We start from the raw sequence: 12,021 nt of genomic DNA on the forward strand, positions 1-12,021 counted from the left end.
GGGCCCCGGACCGGGTTAGGGTTGGTGGGGGGTGGACGCCAGGGTTCTGGGAACGCGCTGGCAGCTCCGATCGCTGGGTTCCGAAAGTCCCCAGGGGAGGGTATTTCCCCTGACCCGCCCCGGGGCGGAGTGCAGGACGGAGGGGTGGGGGCTGGGGGGTCGGAGAGGCGTGGCTGGAGCCGAGCTGGAAGGGGAGCCCGGACCTCCGGGGCCCGCGCTGAGACTCGCCGGGCTGCAGCCGCCGAGCTCCCTCGCCCCTCTGCCCCCATTCCCCCTTCTCCCCTGGACCTGTCCACTCTCCGCCCTCCCACCTTCCCGACACCCCTTCAGGTCCCACTGCCCCCTCTCCGGCGGGGGTCCCGCTAACCTCGCTTCCCACTCCCGCCGCTCCTGGGGTAGCGGTCAGGCAACCTCGCTCGGATCCTGCCCCGCTCACCCCCAGCCTCTCTTCTCTCTTCTCCCTCGCGCCAACTTCTTTCGTTTTTCTCTCTTCTCACATCCCGGGGACTGTCTCTGATACCCAGTAACCTGTACCCACAAATCTGATTCCTGTCTCTTTGCCCTGAATCTACACTCTTCCTCTCCACCCACCTCCCCCAACCCCATCACCTGGCTCTTAGTTTCCTCTTCACTTTCTCAGTTTTTCCCCTTTCTCTGACCGCCCCCCCCCGCCCCCTTTCCCACTGTCCTCACCCTCAGCTCCTCTGTGTCCCACCTCTCCCCCCATCCCTGCTTCCTCTCCCCCCTCCCATTCTCACCTCCTGGGCCCCTCTGGAGCCTCTCCTTCCTGTTCTCTGCCCCCCAGTGTTCCCCCCATCCTCCCCAAGGCGACCATGGCCACCATCCCAGACTGGAAGCTACAGCTGCTAGCCCGGCGCCGGCAGGAAGAGGCAGCCGTTCGCGGGCGTGAGACGGCAGAGCGGGAGCGGCTGTCGCAGATGCCAGCCTGGAAGCGGGGCCTTCTGGAGCGCCGCCGGGCCAAGCTTGGTCTGTCTCCTGGGGAGCCTAGCCCTGTGCCTGGGACTACGGAGGCTGGACCTCCAAACCCAGATGAGTCTGCTGTCCTCCTGGAGGCCATTGGGCCCGTGCACCAGAACCGATTTATCCGGCAAGAGCGCCAGCAGCAGCAGCAGCGGAGTGAAGAGCTACTCACCGAGAGACGGCCTGGACCTTTGGAGACCCGGGGGCGGAGACCCAGCCCCGGGGAGACTCGGGATCCCAGCCCCAAGGGAAGAGAGTCCAGGGAAGAGCGGTTCAGTCCCAGGGAGGCCAGAGAGAAGAGGCTGGGGATAGGGGGAGCTCGAGAGTCGAGCCCCAGGCCTTTGGAGTCCCGGGACTGGAGGCAGAGCCCAGGAGAGGCTGGAGACAGGAGCTCCAGACTGTCAGAGGTGCGGAAATGGAGGCTGAGCCCTGGAGAAACTCCTGAGCGGAGTTTGAGACTGGCAGAGCCCGGAGAACAAAGCCCCAGGAGGACAGAGGCGGTGGACAGTAGACTGAGCCCAGAAGAGCCTGACAACCAGAAGCTGGGCCTGACAGAGTCCCGTAAATGGAGGCCTGACCCCAGAGAGTCTCAGGGACAGAGTTTGGGACAACTGGAGGCATCAGAGTGGAGGCCGAGCTCAGGAGAAGAAAGAAGAGACTGCTCAGAGGAATGGGGGAGAAAGGACGAGAGGCCGATTCCGAGGATGGTCCCAGAAGGGACCACAGCGTCGTCAAAGACCCTGACAAGGGAGGCTCCAGACAGTCACTCTGCAGGACCAGAGGGAGCAGAGCAAAGGCCCAGCCCCGTGGAGGACGGCGAGAGGGGCCTGCGGCCGACAGAAGGGTGGAAATGGACCCTGAATTCTGGAAAGGTCCGAGACTGGACACCCAGGGACACAGAGCCTCAGCCCCAGAAACCAGACACTCCAGAGTCTGCCGAGAAGCACGTGGGTCCTTTGGGTGCAGAGGCTGGAGAAGGGGAGGCTGAGAAGGAGGAGGCGGGAACTCAGAGCAGGCCTCTGGGCGCCCTGCAGAACCGCTGCTCTACGCCCTCCCCCCGCTCCCCAGAGGACGCCGGGACTGGAGCCTCTAGACGGCAGGAAGAGGAAGCAGGGGAACTCCGGCCCCCACCAGCAGCCCCTCTGTCTCCCCCACCCCCAGCCCCACCTGCCCCCCAGTCCCTTGGGGATCCCCTCATGAGCCGGCTCTTCTATGGGGTGAAGGCAGGGCCAGGGGTGGGGGCCCCCCGCCGCAGCGGACACACCTTCACAGTCAACCCCCGGCGGTCCGCGCCCCCTGCAGCCCCCGCCACTTCAGCCACCCCAGCCACAGCTGACGCGGCGGTCCCCGGGGCTGGGAAGAAGCGGTACCCGACGGCCGAGGAGATCTTGGTTCTGGGGGGCTACCTCCGCCTCAGCCGCAGCTGCCTGGTCAAGGGGTCCCCTGAAAGGCACCACAAACAGGTAGGGAGCAGCCAACCCAGACTTCTTGGCCAGCCCACACATCACTGTTCTGTGGACTCCTGTCTCTCTCCCTTTTTTCCTACCTCTGTATCCTTGTATCCTTGTCTATTCTTGTTCATTCCTGCTACCACCCTTCCTCCCCTGAACACACACCTTCCTTCTTGTGGCCCTTCTTTTCCATTCATTTCCCAGCCCAATGAGCCTGCTCCGCAATCAAGCTCGCTGTCCTGGGTGTGTCTCTCTCGGGGTGTGCCTGGGCTCCTCACTTCTTCTCTCCCTCAGGCTCTGAGTTCCCCCCACCTCATGCTTTCCATTCCCAAGTCTGTGACTCAACCCAGCCCATCTGGGTGGGAGACCCGAGTTGAGGCCACAGCCTGGAGTCTATGCGGGCAGGGTCTGCAGGGCAAAAGTGGGCAAAAGAATGCCAGGGTAGGAAGCCTGGGGAGGCAGAGGGGGTGGCTTTGGGGTTTTACGGAGAGATGGCAGGGCGAGTGGAGGAACGTCTCACAGGCCCAAGGTGGGGCGGGGGGGGGGGGGCGGTGTTGCAGAGCGGAGTGGGGACATCCTAGGATAGTGGGGGAGGGGAGTGGAACAGGGGCTGGCCAAGGAGCAGAGAGAAGGCTTTTGAACCCCGAGTCTGCCCCATGGGAGAGACACACACAGAGGCCATTTGAAGTGGGTGACCTCGGGGTTGCACACCCCCAGCTGGGCCACGGCTTCAGACAGTGCTCCCTTCTCTCTTGGGACAAGAAAAGCCTTCTCCTCTTCCAAAATACCCCCCCACCCCTCCCTTCCAGTCCTTCCTCCCTGGGCGTCCCCTCCCTCCCCAGAACTGGCTCAGCAGTTGGTTTTCCCCTTTCTTCCTGCCATCCTGGCCTCTCCCTCCTCTTGGGGTAGAAAGAAAGAGAAGTGAACTTGGAGGCACTGTGCTGAGAGCAGAGAGCACAATGGGAGTCGAGGGCAGGGCTGGGGACCAGGGCCAGCAGAAGGTCAGAGGTTAAACTGGAAAAAAGGCGGTGCAGGGAAGTTGGAAACAGCCAAGCTGACTTCTTCCCCTGGCGCTAGCCCAACTCCTGCCCCATACACCAGCTTCCAGCTTGAAAATCTGCAAGGAAAGAGAAGTTCTGTATCTAACACATCTCCAGCCCTCATCCCATGTGTGTCATCCTCAGATTGTTTTTCGTGTCCCCGGTGTCAGTGGGAAAGCCCAAGGGTCGGGAGTCACTTGAGACCCCAGCTCATCTTCACATGAAGCTTAAGCTCCCATCCCAGAGTCCTGGTCCCTGGTTCTGTCCTGAGCTGGCTGCTAGGTGACCCCTTTGCCTCCAGGCTGGGCAAGGAACTAGGTCAGCAACAGCCAGGGTGAGATGTTCAGAGAAGTCACTTCCTACCGTAGAGGCTGTCTTGTGCCTCTGGGGAGGAACAAAGAGGGGAAGGCATGAAGTCTGGGGCCCAAAGGCCGGGGACTGAGTGCAGGGCAGGACCTGCAAGAGGGAGGGAGGTCCTAGATCCTAGGTCAGGGAGCAAGGGGGGCCGGAAGCAGATCGCCCAAACAGGAAGCCTGGGGTGGGGGCCGGAAGGCTGGTGGGCTGAGTGGCAAACACGGGGCCATGGGCCTGGCCAGAACTGAGCTCAGGATGTGGTGAGAGAATAAGGAAGCAGCTGCTTCGGGTGGGGGTGGGGAAGCAGCAGTGCAGAGTTCTCTGGGCCCAGACACTCCCCTCAGCTCTCCCTCAGGCCTTCTCCTCTCTCCCAGCACCCTGCTCATCAGGGACGGGCATGTCCAGCCCTGCCTATCAGATCAGGGGCAGGAGGACCCCGCCATCTAACGCTACCCCCCCTTCCCTAAATAACTCCTGTTTGCAGGCTAATTCCATCAAATGTCTCCCTGCCACTGGGAAAGAAGCCCCAGCACTGCCACTGGAGCCCAGGAGTTGGGCCATGCCCTTCCCCAGAGGCCCCTCTGGCAGGGAGGTCAGCCCCTCCTCTCTCCAGCCCCCTCGTGACCTTATATAGCTGATGAGAGAGGAGTGAGTCACCCCGTCCGTACCCACCCCCCCCAAACACACACACCCCATGAAGGCTGTGCATTCCTGAGAAGCCCTGTCAGAAGTTGGGGGGGTGGTGAGGAGAGAAGCAGGGTTGGGGGAGAGAGAAACATGGACAGAGTGCAAATAAAATGGCTGCTTTAACCAGAGCGGATAATAAACTACAGAGCTCGCTATCTCAAAAGGTGACATGAAAAGAAAACAGAAGTGGGTTCCCAGAAGTTTGGGTAAACCTGTCAACAGTAGAAGTGGTTCCTTTGGAGCAGTTAGGATATAAGGGGTCTGGTTCCTGTCACTCAATTCTACCAGCTGACTGTTCCGCAGACATGGACTGGGGGTCGTCTGTGTACGGGCTGCACCGCCCCCCCCCCACCCGCAAGAGTGTTCCCCCAGTGTTGGTCTTCTGTTGGGATGCCATCTGACGTCTGGGTGAATGGAGCCTTCCTTACCCATTGAAGCGACTTCCATGCTTCTATTGACAGCAGACAAAAATAAGTAACCAAATATGTAAATCCTCTGGTAGGTTAGGGCTTCCCTGGTGGTTCAAACGGTAAAGAATCTGCCTGCAATGCAGGAGACCTGGGTTCAATCCCTGGATCGGGAAGATCCCCTGGAGAAGGAAATGGCAACCGACTCTAGTATTCTTACCTGGAAAATTCCATGGACAGAGGAGCCTGGTGGGTTGCAGTTCATGGAGTTGCAAAGAGTTGGACAGGACTGAGCGACTAACTTTCTTTTTGGTAGGTTAGGTTAAAAGGTGGTTAAGTGATTATGGGAAAAAATTAGGACAGAGACAAATGGAACTTTGAGGGCCAGATGGTAGGAGGAGCAAATATGACTTTATAATAGCATGATCCAAAGGGAGGGAGCCACAGCAATGTTTGGGGGAAGAGCATTCCAAGCTGAAGGAACAGCCAGTGCAAAGGCCCTGAGGTAGGAATGCCTGGGGGTGGGATTGGAGGAAATCACTGCCCATGTGGCTGGAGTGGAGGAGGATGCACAGTGTTGAGTGGGGAGGGGCACATTGGAGCCCCTCCTAGGCCTTGGCCAGGTTCTGGCTTTTGTTCCCAGAGAGGTAGGCCCGTGCCAGGTTTGGACCCAGAGAGTGACATACACGTGTCTGAGTTCTTGCTTCCCATGGGGACCCAGGTGTTAACAACCACCTGTCCAACCACCATCCTGGTTTCTCTCTTCTCATACGCCAGTCCATGCAGGGACTCTGGGATGCAGGGCCCCCAGTCCCCGGTTTCCCCAGCGGATGCTAGAGAAGGCCCGAGGAGATCCTCTGGACCTTTCCAAGCAGTTCATATGGAATCCTCCTGTTTGTCTCCTTAATCGCTTTGGCTCCCAGAGTTAATCCCACCCTGCCTCTTCCCCGTGAGCTTCTTAGGAGGGCAGAGGGGAAGGGTAAAAAGGTAGTGAGAACAGCTGGGGCTTGCCAGCTCTTGCGCCAGTATGTTTACGAGGATTTTCTGCCCCCTCCAGATTCCTTCTTGTCGCCTGTCTGTCACCGCACGTCCCTTCTGGTGCACTCCCCACCCCCATCGCGTGTTTGCCTGGACTTTCCTCTCTGCCCTGTCGCCTCCCCCGCAGCTGCCGCTTTCAGGGACTTGGGCTTATCATCTCCCTGGGTTTTGGGGGACAGTCTCCTTTCCTCTGGCTTTTCTGTTGGTCTCTGCCCCCCTGACAGAGCCAAGACCCTTTCCTGGAGGCCCAATCCAGCTGCAGGAGAGGAGTGAGTGGGGTGGGAGGGGCTGGTGTTCAGGGTCCTGGGTTCTCCCCCGAACTGCAAGGGACCAAGGCTCTGGAAACCAGTGTGCCTGTCTTGGCTTTTGCCTGCGACTCCCTCCCAGCCAGCTCCTTCCTGCCCAGGAGACTCAGCTCTCACCTCCCCTGGGGAGCCCCCCTGATTGCTCCCAGGGTGCCCAAAGACTCAGTTCTGATCACAGGACTTATATCCAGGTTTTTAATTTCTCTTTACCTTTCCACCTCCCACACTCTAAAAGCAGAAACCTTGATCCTGGATTCCTCACTCCTGCCACCCAGGCCCCTGCCGAAGCTCAGGCCAAAGTCAATGTTTTTCAAACGATATGATTGAAGAGGGGAAATCTGGGACTGGCCAGCGAGTACCGACTACCGATAGGAAAACTGGCTTCCAGAGTGGCTAGGGCGGGCAAAGTCAGCGAGTCGTGCCCAAACCCAGTCCGCACTCCCCCTGGTCCTGCACCTGTCACCCTGCGGTCTGACCTCGCCTCCTCCCCGCTTTCTCTCCCACCCTCAGCTCAAGATCTCCTTCAGCGAGACAGCCCTGGAGACCACGTATCAATATCCCTCCGAGAGTTCGGTGCTAGAAGAGCTGGGCCCGGAGCCTGAGGCCCCCAGCGCCCCCAGTCCCCCAGCGGCCCAAGCCGACGACGAAGAGGAGGAGGAGGAACTGTTGCTGCAGCCAGAGCTTCAGGGCGGGCTGCGCACCAAGGCCCTGATAGTGGGTGAGCGCAGACTTCGCCGGCCCGTTGGCGCCGCCTGCTGGTCGGAGCGGGCACTGCGGTTCAGGAGGAAGGGGGATTTAATGTTGGCGCTTGGAAGGGGCTTGGCGGGGACTCTAGCCCAACAGCTCCTTCAGTTCAGTTCAGTCTCAGTCATGTCCGACTCTTTGCTACCCCATGGACTGCAGCACGCCAGGCGTCCCTGTCCATCACCAACTCCCTGAGTTTACTCAAACTCATGTTCATTGAGTCGGTGATGCTGTCCAACCATCTCATCCTCTGTTGTCCCCTTCTCCTCCTGCCCTTAATCTTGCCCAGCCTCAGGGTCTTTTCAAATAAGTCAGCTCTTTGAATCAGGTGGCCAAAGTATTGGAGTTTCAGCTTCAACATCAGTCCTTCCAATGAATATTCAGGACTGATTCCTTTAGGATGGACTGGTTGGATCTTCTTGCAGTCCAAGGGACTCTCAAGAGTTTTCTTCAACACCACAGTTCAAAAGTATCAATTCTTTGGCGCTCAGCTTTCTTTATAGTCCAACTCTCACATCCATACATGACTACTGGAAAAACCATAGCCTTGACTAGATGGACCTTTGTTGGCAAAGTAATGTCTCTGCTTTTTAATATGCTGTCTAGGTTGGTCATAGCTTTTCTTCCAAGGAGCAAGCATCTTTTAATTTCATGGCTGCAGTCACCATCTGCGGTGATTTTGGAACTCCAAAAAATAAAGTCTGTCACTCTTTCCATTGTTTCCCCATCTATTTGCTGTGAAGTAATGGGACCAGATGCCATGATCTTAGTTTCCTGGATGTTGAGCTTTAAGCCAACTTTTCCACTCTCCTCTTTCACAGTTCCTTTTAACAGATGGGAAAACTGAGGTCCTGAGAAGCGAAAGGGACATAAGATCTCCACATTTCTAAACCAGGACTCTTTCTGAGCTCTCTACTGTGGTTAACACAGGATTTGATCAGACAGGCCTGAGTTTGAATTCCATCCTGTCTCTTACTTTGTGGTGTTACATCAGGGTAACTGCCTGACCTCTAGCCTCAGTTTATTTTTGAAATGAGCTTAATAATAACCACCTCTTGGAATTGTTGAGAGGGTTAAGAACTTTTTGGGAAGCACTTAGGAACTATGGCTGGACATTGAATAACTTAACCTCTCCTGGGGTTATTGCAAGATTAAACAAGTTATGAGAATGGCTGGCAGAGAATCCAGGCTAAATGAAATGAGTGATGGCTGCTGTTACTAGTAGTAGCAACAGGCACTCAGGATGTGAGAGAGGTTATAAAATTTTCTGCATGCCAACTGGCCTTCATTGTGGGGAGTGAATGGGGAGGCGGGAGGCGGTGACCCTCTCTCATCCTCTATCCTTGCTGCCTCCTCTCCCACAGATGAGTCTTGCCGGAGGTGACCCTCTTCCAACACGGAGATACACCTCCCTCCTTCCCGGAACTGAAGATTCTGGAGCCCAGAAGGTTCAGAGCAGACAGACAGACCCTCAACATGAGCCTGGCAGGGAAGGGCAACGAACATCTTCCACCTTGCTTTCCTTTTCCTGTTTCTGGGGGCAGAGGCAACCACTCAGTTTCCACCCTCCTCAGACACGCTGCTGCCTCCTAGGTGATCCGAGATCCCCATCCAGTCCTGGGGAGGAGCTCAGAGCTCCCAGGGCCGGGGTAGAGATGGAGCACCCTAGCCATCTCCATGGGCAGGGTACCCTCTCCTCGACTCCCTACCACCCTCTGGCGGCTCCCCCATCTTCGTGGGAGACCCAGCCCCCCTGCATTTACAGCACCTCTCCCTCCTGTTCCTTAGGTCCCTGCCCCCTTTGTTTACAGTTCCTGCTGCTTCTCTTGACTACAGCCTGGTTTACAACCCCCCACCCCCGCCATCCCCAGCCCCACCTGCCAAAGTCCTGGGTTTACAAGCCACGCCTACTTGCGTGTCCATGTAGAATCTCCTTCCCTGTCCCCTGAAGTCCCTGCTCTGGGGGACCTGGGGCATGGCTTCCTCCACTTTTGCTCAGTATTACCGTGTCTCACTTTCCCCCACGAGGGAAGGCTGGGAATCTTAACTCTGTATCCCCCTCTAGTTATTTAATTCTGTTCCTCCTGGTGGTTCACAACTGAATTGAATTATGAAGGTGTGGGGTGAGTCATGAGGGACCTCAACTCTCTTCCCCCCGTGTCTCCTTCCTTCTCAATTGCCTGGGTTTTTGTTTTTGTTTTTTTTTATTTTCTATAATAAAATGGAGTTCTATCCGACTCTCCTGCTGCTTCTCTTTCTTTTGAAAAAGGGAATGGGGATGGGGGTGGGATGGAGTGGGTTCTGGGTTCCTCATTCCAGGCCTCTCTCGCCTTCTTACTAGCCATAAAGAGGAAGCAGCCGTGGCTGTGGGAGGGGAAAATATGACAGGGAGCCAGAAACTCAGCACTGATCATGGAGAAAGGGTTCTGGGAGAAGCTGGCACTGGTTTCTCCGAGGACCAGCGGGAGAGGGACTGGGGATTTTTTGTTGTTGCTTTGATTTAGTTTTGTTCTTGCTGTGCCTCTCAGCTTGCGGCATCTCAGTTCCCCAACCAGGGACTCATCCTGGGCCTCCGTGATGAAATCACCAAATCCTAACCACTAGACCACCAGGGAACTCCCTGTTTTGTTTTCTCTCTCTTTTTTTTAATTAAATTAAAAAATTTTGGGACTTCCCTGTTGGTCCAGTGGTTAAGAATCCGCCTGCCAATGCAGGGGACACAGGTTTGATCCCTGCTTCAGAAGATGCCACCTGCTGCAGGGCAACTAGGCTGGTGTTCCACAGCTACTGAGCCTGGGTACCTAGAGTCCGTGCTGTGAAACGAGAAAAGCCACCACAGTGAGAAGCCCTCCTGCCCACCTCAGCAAAGAGTAGACCCCACTTGCCTCAACTAGAGAAAGTTCATGCACATTGAAGACCCAGTGCAGCCAAAAATAGATAAATTATTTTAAATGATTAAAAAAATAATTTTTAAAATTAATTTCTTTTTTTTTTTTAAGCCTAGAGCTGGTTTGAGGAAGGACAGTTGAAGCATCCACCACACCAGACATACCATGAGGACAAACGGTTGGTTGGGTTCGCTGCAGCATCCCCATGCCTGGCACCTGATAGACACACACAATTATTTTTAGAATGAATGAAAAAATGAGATGAAAAGAGATAAGAATTTGGAAGCAAAGGACACTGAATTGAAGGATTCCGGTATTCAGAAGCCTAGTGGAAGGCAAGCAGCCAGAGAGTATATGATTAGTAGTGGCTAATCCAGGGGATTTTACTCCAAGACTCAAGACTCTAAGTAATAAATCTCTTGAAACTGCTGCAAAATAGTACACAGGGGCAGATTCCTGAAAAGAGTCTCCTCTGATAGACAACTGGTTTTACATTCCTAAAGTTTTAAGAACCATAGATAATTCATGGCTTTGTGGCCCAAGTATAGTTGGCACTGGGACACTTTCCCATTTCAGTGAATTTGTATCTTCTACATGTGGAATATTTACATTTTATTTATCAGGTTATTTTTCTTTTTCAGTTCTCCAGGCTAATAAAGATATGGCAGATATAGTCCTATCACTAGAGGAAGGTCCTCCATTATTAAAACCAAAATGTATTAGAAAAACTGATCTTAAACACATGCCAAATATGTTCCCAGCAAGGGAATAAGCAAGGTGTCAAAAGAATAAGCCACTTCAGAGAGGGTATGAGTATGGAGGGAGAGTACTCACATTAGTTGCTAATTAGGTAAAGACCCTAATTAGTTTTGACCCAGGAAAGCAGAAGTAAGAAGCTCTGAGATGCCAGGGGTGTTCACAGTACACTTCAGAAACAGAAAACAGTGCATTCATGACGTCAATGATGTGGCAGTACTTGTGGCTGTTAGTTGGAATAACAAACGTTTAGTTTCCCAACACAGTGTCAGGTAAATCCAATTAATTATAAAAGTATGAAGTAGAATCAGAGGTCAGACAGTAGTCAAGCAACAAGTTCTGCTTATTTAAAATTAAGCAGCCACCAGTGACTTTCTCAAGCTGTTAGCAAAAAAAAAAAAAAAAAAGCAGAATACAATTTGCATATTTCTTAGTTTGCAGATCTTTTATTTTTTTATTTTTATTTTTTCATATCTTTTAAAATAACAAAAACAAACAAAAAACAAAACAAAATTTTAAAAAATAAAATAACATTATGAGATAGCACCAAGAAAAGAGGCTACCTTTGCTTTTTCTCCACATCCTGAGTTTTCATCTGCCTGGAATCCTTGATTAAGCCTAACCTGTATTCATTTCTTGCAGAAGGTACCTGTCTTAGCAAAGGTCACTCCTAATCAGTTGATCTGTAACAAGCATGAACCTGATCTTCTAATTTGAGCGCCCCACCCCACAAGCGCACACATGCACGCGCGCGCACACACACACACCTTACATTATTTTTGGCTCCATATAAGTTAGCATTTTATATTATTATGTATTTTGTCTCTGCAGGCTGGTCCCCACCCCCATCCTCTGCCACTGTAAATTCGATAAAGGATTTGTTTCTGATTTGTTCTTTGCTATATCCCTGGGTACTGAAACTGTGTCTGGCCCACATTGAAAGTGTTGGTCGCTCAGTTATGTCTGACTCTTTGTGACTCCATGGACTGTAGTCAGCCAGGTCCCTCTGTCCATAGAATTCTTCAGGCAAGAATACTGGAGTGAGCTACCATTTACTCCTCCAGGGGGTTCTTCCCCACCTAGTGATCAAACCCAGGTCTCCCGCATTGTAAGCAGATTCTTTCCTACCTGAGCCACCAGGCACATTAGGTTCTCAATATAGTTGAATGAAATGAGTGAGTGTAATACTCAAGAAAATTAGAGCTATCAAGGGAACATTTCATGCAAAGATGGGTTCAATAAAGGACAGAAATGGTATGGACCTAACAGAAGCAGAAGATATTAAGAAGAGGTGGCAAGAATACACAGAAGGACTATACAAAAAAGATCTTCATGACCCAGATAATCACCATGGTGTGATCACTCACCTA

At 53.7% G+C, this 12,021-nt stretch overlaps 1 protein-coding gene across 1 annotated transcript; it reads left to right on the plus strand.

Moving 5' to 3' along the window:
• Positions 1-300: 300 nt before the first annotated feature.
• Positions 301-9,215, plus strand: PPP1R18 (protein phosphatase 1 regulatory subunit 18). Its single transcript, XM_065913089.1, has 3 exons — positions 301-2,444; positions 6,774-6,981; positions 8,372-9,215. The coding sequence occupies exons 1-3, from the start codon at positions 834-836 to the stop codon at positions 8,389-8,391; spliced, it is 1,839 nt and encodes a 612-aa protein (XP_065769161.1). The 5' UTR covers positions 301-833; the 3' UTR covers positions 8,392-9,215.
• Positions 9,216-12,021: the final 2,806 nt, after the last annotated feature.

Source organism: Muntiacus reevesi, chromosome 20 (genome assembly GCF_963930625.1).
Source record: "Muntiacus reevesi chromosome 20, mMunRee1.1, whole genome shotgun sequence".
Classification (NCBI taxonomy): Eukaryota; Metazoa; Chordata; class Mammalia; order Artiodactyla; family Cervidae; genus Muntiacus; species Muntiacus reevesi.

What these genes read in the sequence shown, in the direction of transcription:
- PPP1R18 (XM_065913089.1), top strand. Translation starts at nt 834, where the DNA reads ATGGCCACCATCCCAGACTGGAAGCTACAGCTGCTAGCCCGGCGCCGG. An exon ending in CTGAAAGGCACCACAAACAG is followed by an intron (nt 2,445 to 6,773) that starts GTAGGGAGCAGC and finishes TCCCACCCTCAG; the next exon opens with CTCAAGATCTCCTTCAGCGA. An exon ending in CACCAAGGCCCTGATAGTGG is followed by an intron (nt 6,982 to 8,371) that starts GTGAGCGCAGAC and finishes CCTCTCCCACAG; the next exon opens with ATGAGTCTTGCCGGAGGTGA.